The sequence below is a fragment of the Cuculus canorus genome, chromosome 7 (assembly GCF_017976375.1).
Source record: "Cuculus canorus isolate bCucCan1 chromosome 7, bCucCan1.pri, whole genome shotgun sequence".
In the NCBI taxonomy this organism is placed as follows: Eukaryota; Metazoa; Chordata; class Aves; order Cuculiformes; family Cuculidae; genus Cuculus; species Cuculus canorus.
Window position 1 is genome coordinate 3,237,020 of NC_071407.1, and position 9,651 is coordinate 3,246,670.

Genomic DNA, 9,651 nt, shown 5'->3' on the forward strand with positions numbered 1-9,651 from the left:
GCCTCTCGCCCATTTGCAGTGAATGGAAAGTCACCGGGATTGTATAAAAAAGCAATGTTAAAAATAAATATAATCGTGGTTTTTTTTTCTCTCTTAAAAAAAAAAAATATATTAAATTTACATAGTACCCGATAGAGCCAAGGCGTGCACAGAATGCCTAATCTTAACTTTTCAAGGCAGGATGTTTAACAAAGCTCGTATTTTCGCGATGCATTGTAACTTCGCCTTATCACAGTGTAAAGGGTAGTCAGATTGTCCTAAATTATGTCCAACTAGCCCCCCTGGATCCACGGATTAAGAGATTAAAGGAGACCACTGGGCAATGCCTCCTCTTTCCCCTTCATATTCCTGGTATGATAATTGCCTAAACTGATTTGCACTTTCACAAAAGCTCGCAGGATTCTTTGTAGCTCGAACAGAGCAGACGAGGTTTCTCTATCAATGGAAATAAAACTGATTAATGCAGTCTATCAGGCTAAGGAGCAAATGAAGCATGAAAAAACAACTGTGTACCCCCAGAAAACCAGCTAGTTTCCTCAAGGACCCAAAGCAACTTTTTTTCCCCCCTCCCCTCCTCTCCTCTTCTCTCCGCAGGTTTGTAATGTCAGAGGTTTTTTTTTACCCTGTGCCCGGGATCGTTCCCTTGGAGCGGTTTGGAGAGCAGAGCTGGGATTTTGCCTCCCAGGAGCTGCTCCTCACCGCAGCGACCTGGCCAGGGAGTTTAAAAGAGGAGGAGGAGGGGGGGGAAAACGGGCAAGAAAAGCAAAATAAATAAAGAAAACCCAAAGAGATGCTTTTGCCAAGCAAACCCCTCTGCCGGCCGGAGCGGCTCTGCGCATCGGTTTCACCCTCGGGTTCTCCCCTTGCTGCCCGGGGTTGGGTTTTATCGTTGTTTGGGTGTTTTTTAAAGGTATTTCTTTCCAGCAAGTGGGGCTTTGCGGTTTATATTTAGAGGTCTATTTAAGCGGCAGGGAATTCATTAGAGAAACGCGGCCGCAGGAATGCGCGGCTGAGGGAGCGCGGGGGGTTCAGCAGCGAAAAAAACAAGGGGGGAAAAGGGAGGAATTCCCGCTTTCCCAGAATTTTAGGGAGAGAAGGGGGGAAAATATATTACTTAAAAAAAAAAAATTAGGGCATATTGATAAATCTTTATTGACAAAATATTGACAATGACATACTTCTTGGAAGTATATAGTGTGTTAGAATTCTAACAAATTAAACACAAAACACAAAAATATTTACATTCTGGTATAGGAGACATGAAGGAAACATTTGTCACTTTTTTTTTTTAGTAGCTCTATGATCTCGGAATATTATAAGGTCAGTGCTTGAAAATTGCCCCAATGAAAATGGCCATTAGAAAAAAAAAAAAATAATAATAATTAAAAAAAAAAAATCCTCGATTTTAAGTCCCTTTTCTGTGGATCCTCCCAACCTGGGAGATGTCCCCACCGCCAAACCTGGCGGCTGGGTTTGAGCTTTATTCATCTTTAAAAATAATAATCATCCGGGTTTGCAATGGGGATAAAATTGGGGGGAAGGGGAGGGGGGGGAATAATTTCATATGATTTTTTTTTTTTTGGCAGCAAAAGGTATGACCACCCCCACCCTCCCTGCCCTCCCGTCCCTCCCCTGCCCCACCGTGTTTGTCCATCCGGAAGGAACACTATGCTTTGTTACTGCTACTTCATTTAGCTTTCACAAACACTTTGACGCCAGAAGTTATCATAAAATGTTTACAGACTGCACATTTCTCGTAAAATAAAATTAAAAAGCACACAGAACCTGTCTTAAAGGGAAAAAAAATTACAATTCGTTTCTGTCTTTAGGAACCAGGGTAATTTTTTTCCTTTTTTTTTTTTCCTTTTTTTTTTCTTTTTTTCTTTTTTTTTTTTTTACACATGCAATTCAAGTTTCTGAAACAGGTGTGGGGTTTGGCTGCTTATGGAAATTTCTCTTTCAAAGACGGAAAAAACCTGTGAAGTGCAAAATGTCCTGTAAGGTGGCAATTTTTCTGGTTTGGTTTGGGGTTTTTTTTGTTTCTTTTTTTTTTTCAAGAGTTTTTTTTTTTTCCTCCAATAATAATTTTTTTTTTTTACTTTTTTTTTTTTTTTCTTTTGACGTTATGCTTTTAAAAGTGGACTGCGAGAAACGGAATACCTGTCAATCATCTCGTCCCGGTGGTTTGGCTGCCATTGCCAGCTGCCCCCTTGGCAGAGCGGTGCCGGCAGTGCCCCAGTCCGAACCTCTCCGGGCTCGCCCTCGCTGGCTCCCGGCTGCCCTTCCAGGCGGGAATCGCAGTGGTGATGAAGATCTTCGTGTCCCTTCCCCGCCGCGGGGGGGTTGTGAGCCTCTAACACTTTCTCTTGGTGGGATGCCTGGCTTTCAAAAGTCCAAAAGTGCCAGTTTTTTAATCGTCCGACGTGACGTCGATTTCCTCTGGACTGGCTTGTTTGGTGGCGATTCTCCACCGGTTAATGTGATGAGTCCCTTTTTTCTTCTGTTGTGAGTCTGAACCTTCCTCTTCCAACTTTTGCCGCTTGAACTTTGTTCTTCTGTTCTGAAACCACACTTTTACCTGCGGGACGAGAGGCACCGCGTTAGTCCGACGCTGCCGAGGGGCTCTGCCTGCTCCCTGCCCTGCCCGGACCGTGTCCTAATGGCTCTGTGCCTGCTTACTCCCTATCCTGCCTGCTCCGTGCCTTGCTTCCTGTCCTGCCTGCTCCATTCCCTGCCTGCACCATTCCCTGCCTGCACAGTGTCCTGCCTGCACCGTGCCTTGCTCCATGTCCTGTGTCTGCTGTGCCCCATCTTCACCATTCCCTGCCTTACTGATCCCTGCCTGCACCATTCCCTGCTCCAATCCTGCCTGAGTGATCCCTGCCCGTACCATTCCCTGCCTGCTCCATCCCTGCCTACACCATTCCCTGCCTTATTGATCCCTGCCTGTACCATTCCCTGCCTGCACTGCTCCCTGCCTGCACCATTCCCTGCTCCATCCCTGCCTGCACCATTCCCTGCTCTATCCCTGCCTGCTCCATCCCTGTCTACATAATTCCCTGCCTGCATTATTCCCTGCCTGCACCATTCCCTGCACCATTCCCTGCTCCATCCCTGCCTGCATCATTCCCTGCCTGCACCATTCCCTGCACCATTCCCTGCTCCATCCCTGCCTGCATCATTCCCTGCCTGCACCATTCCCTGCTCCATCCCTGCCTGCACCATTCCCTGCTCCATCCCTGCCTGCTCCATCCCTGTCTACATAATTCCCTGCCTGCATCATTCCCTGCCTGCACCATTCCCTGCTCCATCCCTGCCTGCTCCATTCCCTGCCTGCATCATTCCCTGCCTATACCATTCCCTGCCTGCTCCATCCCTGCCCCACTGCTGAGCCCAGAGAGGGACAACGGATCCAGACCTCGCGTCCCCCCTTATTCCCTCCGGGAAAGGCACAGTCACAGCGGCTCCCAGGCTGCGCACCTGGCGCGAGGACGCGCAAATCCCGCGCACGGGTGAACCGCGCGCACTTCCCACCAGGGGATAAGGGAGCGCGCGGGGGGGGAAAGCAGACTGGGGCGCCTCTTGTTACCCCCGGCCTCAAACATCGGGAATGCGATTGGGGGGGCTGCGAGGAGCCCCCCCGAAACGTACCCCCGGTCAAAAACAGAGTGGGGGCTTCGTCCTTCCCAGCGGGATCGGAGGGTGGCAGAGCGGGAGGTTTTTCTCTTGGAAAAAGGGAGTAAAATGAAACAAAAGGGACAGAAATGAGGAAAAAGTGAATAAAATGACAGAAAAAGGTCAGAAATGCGGAAAAAACCGAGAATAAAATGGGGGAAAAAAGTCCGAAATAAGGAAAGAGTGAATAAAATGAAAGAAAAAGGACAGAAATTAGGGGAAAAGAGAATAAAATTTAAAAAAAAAAGGCCTGAAATGACGAAAAAGTGACGAAAACGAAAGAAAAAAGCCAGAAATGAGAGGGGGGAGTGAATATAATGAAAGAAAAAGGCCCGAAACGAGGGGAAAAGACAATAAAATTAAAGAAGAAGTTTTTAATGGGAAGGGCCCGGCGGTGCCCGCAGCGCCTCCCCGGGACGCTCCGTCCAGGAGCGATCGCGGGGGGAAGAGAACCCCGCAAGTGCCGTTGTAAATATCCCTCTGAATTTGTTCAGCGCCGAATAAATCTGACTTAAGCATCCGGCAGCTGACTTCAGAGCTTTAATTACAGATAGTATTGATCTGGGAGCTATCTCCAGGGTTGGCCACACTCCTCGTAGCGGCCAAAGGTAAACATCTTTTTTTTTTTCTTTCTTTTTTTTTTTAAAGCAGTTTAAACTCTGGTTCTGTCTGAAAGTGCCTGATAAAGGCCCCGGGAAGGGGGGAAAAGGGAACTGGAGCATTTTAATAAGCTGGTTTAACCCGCTTCGCTGCCTCTTCAGAAGAGAGACCTGCCTGGCCGGACACACATCTCTGCTGCATTTTCATATTCTCCAAAAGTTCCCCCCATTAAAAAGCTGAGCGGGGAACAAGGGGTGAGTTTAATTTGCTTTTAGTTTGCTAATTGAAGGGGAGGACGGTTCATTTCTGCACGCTGATCTCCCAAAAGGGAGCTCATTTGTAGGGGACTGGGGGTTTGACATCCGGACAAAAGACCCCAACCAGCTTCGGAATCAAGCAGTACAAAGACCACCTTAAATACAGCTTTTCCAGTGGAAATAAGCCTGTGACCGGTCCCTTGTTCGGAGAACCTCATAAAAGTGGCGATCCCTTTTTATTGTTTTGTTAGGGAGACATTTTAAAACAAAAGCACCAACCTCTTTATTGCTTCCCCCCACGAAAAGGAGTTAAAAAAAAAAGAAAAAAAAAAAAGAAACAAAAAAAAAAGTGTTACAACTTAATCCGCCCAGAGAACGCTGTGTTTACTGGGAACTTTGAACTGGGCTGCGGCTGAGTATTTTGGGGTTTTTTTTTTTTTTAAAGTACAGTGCCACATACTGTAGCAAAGACAATCCCCATCTGGAGCCCTCTCTCCACCAATCTCCTGGAAGGGCACAAAACAAAAGCCCGACACAACAACAACCGCTAAGCCCTCCCCCCCCAAAAAAAAAAAAAAACAAATCAAAAAAAACCTTCAGCCTTTGTACAAACGAGGAGAAAAACGCGTGGAAAACCTGGCGGCCGTGGGTCGCCCCCGTCGAGGGGAGTCCCTGCGCCCATCCCCGCTCTCCCTCATCCTCTCCGCGGGTCGCGGTACCCACCGGGACCCTCATCCCGGGATAACCCGAGGAGGGACCTCCTGGAAAAGAAGCGACCGAAATCGTCCCCGGGGGGCGGTGATGGGGAGAGAAAGTGGCGATTCCTCGTAGATAATAATTTATCTGCTTGTGTTTTTATCGCTTTCTGCCCTCCTGAAGCGGCTCCTCACCTCCGCGGGGCGAGGAACGAGTGGAAAATCATCCAAAAAAAAAGGGTATTCCTGCCGTAGCGGGGGTTCTCCCCGCTGCCTTTTGGAGCAGGAGCTTTGCCCCTGACATTCCAACTGCTTCCCGAGGACATTTCAACTTTCCAGTCCCGAAAAAAAAAAGGATGAGCAGAGCCTGCGAAGGCGAGGACGCAAATCCCGCCGTCCCCTTCCCGACGGGGTCTCTGCGGGGAGACCCAAACGCTGCCCCGCGGCTTCCCGAGAGAGAAGCCGAGAAAGGGGTTTATTACCCCCAGGCAAGCGGACACCCCTCACTCTGCTTCACCAGCTCGTGGCTGGAGGCCTAAATAACCCTTAAATTTGTCTGTATTTTTTTTTCCCCCCCCACAGCATCTCCCGGGTGGGTTTTCCCAAGGAGATCCCAATATTTTCTCTTTCCCAGCTGCCCGCTCCCTGCTTCCCCCTTACCTGAGTTTCCGTGAGGCTGAGGCTGTGTGCCAGCTGTTTTCTTTCTGCTCCTACTACATAATGGTTCTTCTCAAAGGCATGTTCCAGTCTCAGTAATTGGGATGGGGAGAAAGCTGTACGGATCCGTTTGGGTTTCCTGGCCAGTGCATTGTGCAATAGGAAGCTCTCCGGGCTGGTTTCATTCCCTGGGCAAGAGGGTAAAAGAGAGATTAGCAAAGCACCTTCCCTAAACGCACAAGAATTTGTATCTCCCACCATCAGCCGCGGGAGAAATCTCATTAGAGTTTCTTTTTTATTTTCAACGCTGGTTTTATTTGTGATTTTTTTTTTGCTGCCATAAATAGGTGGAGGGAATGAGCAGGGGAAGAAGAATGGGAGAAAAATCAAATGTTAAGACACAAACTACAGAGGAGGGGGAAAAAGGCGAAAGGATGGAGCCAAAGCCCGGCTGCGGTGCCTGCTCTGCACCCCGCGGCTCCCCCTTTCCCTGCCCACCCCTACATCTTCCCGGGGCTCTCGGCTCTTTGCTCCCTTCGCTGCCGGGGGAGCCTCCTGCCCTCTTCCCGGCCTTTCCCAGCTTCCCTCGCCCAACAATCCAACCCTGGGCCTTTCCTCTCCCGTTCCCATTCCCGTGTGCTCCCCGCAGCGGGTGCTCCCGAGCCGGGAACGGAGGGAAAAATAGGGAAACAAACTTAGGGAAAGGCACGGGGCGGCCATCGCAGCCGCTGGAAGGGGGGCTTGGGGTGGGTTCCTCCCTCCGAGCTGCCTCTGCGCTCCTTCTCCGGGTCGGTCCTTCCAAGACGGGAAAGGCACCGAGGGTCTCTCTCGATAAGCGCATTAAAAATCGTTGTTAGAGGAGGGTGTGTTGGAAATCAGGCTGTGGCTCAACACCAGGACATTTCCGCCTTTCATCTACCGCTCTTTACCAATCGCCTGATGACTGCGACAAATAATTTGGTGAGCGAAACCTGTAATTTCATTCTGAGTGGGTAATAATCCGGTTTGTATCTCTCTCTTTCTGCCTGGCTTCGGAGAGAGGCACTGCTTTTCCAACCCGGTTGCAGAAGGCCGGGAAATTGGATATCGCAGGTGGTCTCTTTTCTTTCAGAAATAATAAATAAAAACGCCGGAAAAAAAAAATTTAAAAGCAAATGGATCCCTCCGAGCGGAGGGATTTTTATTTTTATATTAAATTTTTTTTGCTGTTTTTATAACGAAATAGGCAGGAGTTTCTTCCCATGACGGGAGAAATTTGCTCCCCTTTCGGAGAAGACGCTGCCGGTTGCAAAGGGTTAAAGAAAGGGGGATTTTATTGATTGTGTGCCATTGGATTTGGTTCTTTTCCTCCAGCCGGTTATTAATCTCTTGGCAGCCCCGTCCCTGCCCGTACGGCCGGAGTCGCCCCGCCTGTCCCCAACCCTCACTCTGCTCCGCACTCTCTGCTTTAGCTCTGGGATTGTTTTTTTCCCCCCCCCGCCCTTCTCCTTTCTCTGAGGTTCGTTTCGTTTTTCCCTGTCCCCGCTAAGAAGAAGGGGAGCAAGGTTTTCGAGGCGCCGGTTTCCCGACGGAGCCTAAAGAGCTCGCATTCTCCCCCCCCCCCCTTTTTTTTTTTCATGCAGGGTGGTTTACTTCAGGGGCTCCTCAGGAGCTTTGAAGCCACCGACACACAAAAAAAAAAAAAGGAGGAAAAAAAGAAAAAAAGAGAAAAAGAGTAAAAAAAAGAAAAAAAAAGAAAAAAAAGATTAAAAAGGGGGGAAAAAGAAAAAAAAAAGAAAAAATAGAGAAAAAAAAAGAAAAAATAGAGAAAAAAAAGAAAAAACACTTCCCCCCCCCCTCGCTTTTAATCCGGGCGAGAAAACCGCAGAAGTCCCGTCCGGCCTTGCCTTTAGGAAACCAAAACAAACCGGGAAAAAGCAGCAAAGCGAACCCAAACCCAAGTCCCACTCTGACAGCTTCTCGGGTTTCTGCGGACGGGGAAAGAGGGGAGAAAAGAACCTCGGTTGGACTGAGCTGAGCACTCAGGGACCGCTCGGGGAGACGGCGAGGGTGGGATGGGAGGAAGAATAAAAGTTGTACGTACCTTGAAACCTGTGTCCCAGGTACCGGTAGCGGTGTATTAACCAGGGGTAGAAGGTGGAGGGGTCCCTTTGCTGCGAGGCGAAGAGCGGGTGCGTGGAGTGCGAAGCGGGCAGCGGGTGGGCGGCCAGGGCGTGGGGAGGGGGCACGGGATGCACCGGCACGGCCGGGTTAGGCGGGTGGGAGACGGCCTCTGCAAAGACCAAGTCCGGATTGGAGTAGACCCCCCTGCCAGTGGAGTGGAAGCTGTTGAGAAAAGGGTTCATCGGGCTGGAATTGGCATAGCTCAGCGCCGCCGGCCGGATAGGATCCTCGGAGCGAGACGCGGGCAAGGGGCTGTCTTTGGCCACCAGCGACTCGATGGTGAAACACCGCTTGGGTGTGGGCTGAAACATGCTGCCGCGGCGAGAATCCCCGACCAAATCTGTGCCTGGCTCTCTCTGGTGCGCGGGAGGCGATCCGGGGGAGTTTGCAGCAGGGAGTGACTTGAGGAGGGATAGATACACACATAAATAGACAGGGGCTGGAGGAAAAAAGGAGGCAGCGGCAGCCAGCGGTACCCAAAAGGGAGACGCACACACTCACACACACACACACACACACGCGAGCGCACACAGAGGAAAAAAAAAAAGTTGCTGGGAGAAGTTTCCCTCCTGCAAGGAAAAGGCGGTCGCCCCCCCCCCCCCCCGCCCCCCCTTCCCTAAGTCCAAAGACAATCCATGGATGTGATCGGCCCCTTCACAAGTTGTGCAAACGATTTGTTAGTTCATGAGCCTAATTAGTGCTGGGATCACATAAACAGCTTCCTCTGAAGCCTGGTAAATGGCTTGATGATTGGTCGCTATTACTCGCCTTGAGGTTGAAGGGGGAGACTCTTTAAAGTGCGTCAGAGGGGAGGCGAGCGCCGGGCAGAGCCATCGGGAGGGATGGAGCGCGGATCGGAGCGCGGCGGGAGCGCGCAGAGCGGGGGGAGCGCGCGCAGCCTCACCCGCGCAGCGCCCCGCGCCGCTCCTGCGAGGACCACGGTAGGACGGGGGGAGGGGGGCACCGCATCTCCCGCTGGGGTGCGGGTCGGGGCGTGACACCCCTTCTCCCCGCCACCCCTCTCCCCGCCACCTCTCGGGAGCTCTCAGCCCGGCGAGGTTACCTTGAGCAGCCCCCGGAGGGGGGGAAAAAGGGGGTGTCCAGGAGAGGTGCCCGGCTTGGGAAAAAGGGGTTCGTCGCGACGAGAGAACGGCTCGCCCTCCTCCTCCTCCTCCTCCTCCTCCTCCTAACTTTGTTTTCTCATTCCCCCCGTGGCTCCTGGGCGCTCCCCGCACGGCGCGGTGCGGAAAACAAAGCGGAGCGCGGCTGCATTCTGCCCCCGCGGGACCCGCCGGGCGCTCGCAGACGGGACGGGGGAGCGAGTCCTCAATTCCGGCCTTGTCCGGATTTTCGCGATTACCTCCGCGTCTGGGGATGATTTTAGGGCTGAGTTCTCCTCCTCCCATTGGCTGGGACCGCAGAATAATTATGATCACATCCTAATACTCTTGGCTGGTGCTTACTGTTTATTGGTAGTTAAGGATCTATTATCTATTCATCAGCCTCCCATTTTTGCCAATTACATTCTTCTAAAGTGAAGTACCAGCAGGTATTTTGCACATTTACAATTAATGATAAAAAATCTGGCGTACTTTAAATCTATT

At 50.8% G+C, this 9,651-nt stretch overlaps 1 protein-coding gene across 2 annotated transcripts; it reads right to left on the minus strand.

Annotated features, from left to right (window-relative positions):
- Positions 1-1,642: 1,642 nt before the first annotated feature.
- On the minus strand, positions 1,643-9,249 carry EMX2 (empty spiracles homeobox 2). 2 transcript variants are annotated; one of them, XM_054072238.1, is made up of 4 exons: positions 9,111-9,249; positions 7,968-8,448; positions 5,888-6,072; positions 1,643-2,578 (listed from the first exon to the last, which is right to left on the minus strand). In XM_054072238.1, exons 2-4 carry the CDS (start codon positions 8,356-8,358, stop codon positions 2,411-2,413), a joined length of 744 nt encoding a protein of 247 aa, XP_053928213.1. In that variant the 5' UTR covers positions 8,359-8,448; positions 9,111-9,249; the 3' UTR covers positions 1,643-2,410. The 2 variants fall into 2 exon arrangements, with proteins under 2 accessions (XP_053928213.1, XP_009568859.1); XM_009570564.2 differs by lacking the exon at positions 9,111-9,249 and having other exon boundaries at positions 7,968-8,634.
- Between the last annotated feature and the right edge of the window lie 402 nt (positions 9,250-9,651).

Bases quoted from the DNA above. Each gene is read 5' to 3' on its own strand.
- EMX2 (XM_054072238.1), bottom strand. From the start codon at position 8,358: ATGTTTCAGCCCACACCCAAGCGGTGTTTCACCATCGAGTCGCTGGTG. The intron at 6,073-7,967 runs GTACGTACAACT...CCTCTTGCCCAG, and splicing joins CCTGGGACACAGGTTTCAAG to GGAATGAAACCAGCCCGGAG. The intron at 2,579-5,887 runs GTAAGGGGGAAG...CTCGTCCCGCAG, and splicing joins TCAGCCTCACGGAAACTCAG to GTAAAAGTGTGGTTTCAGAA.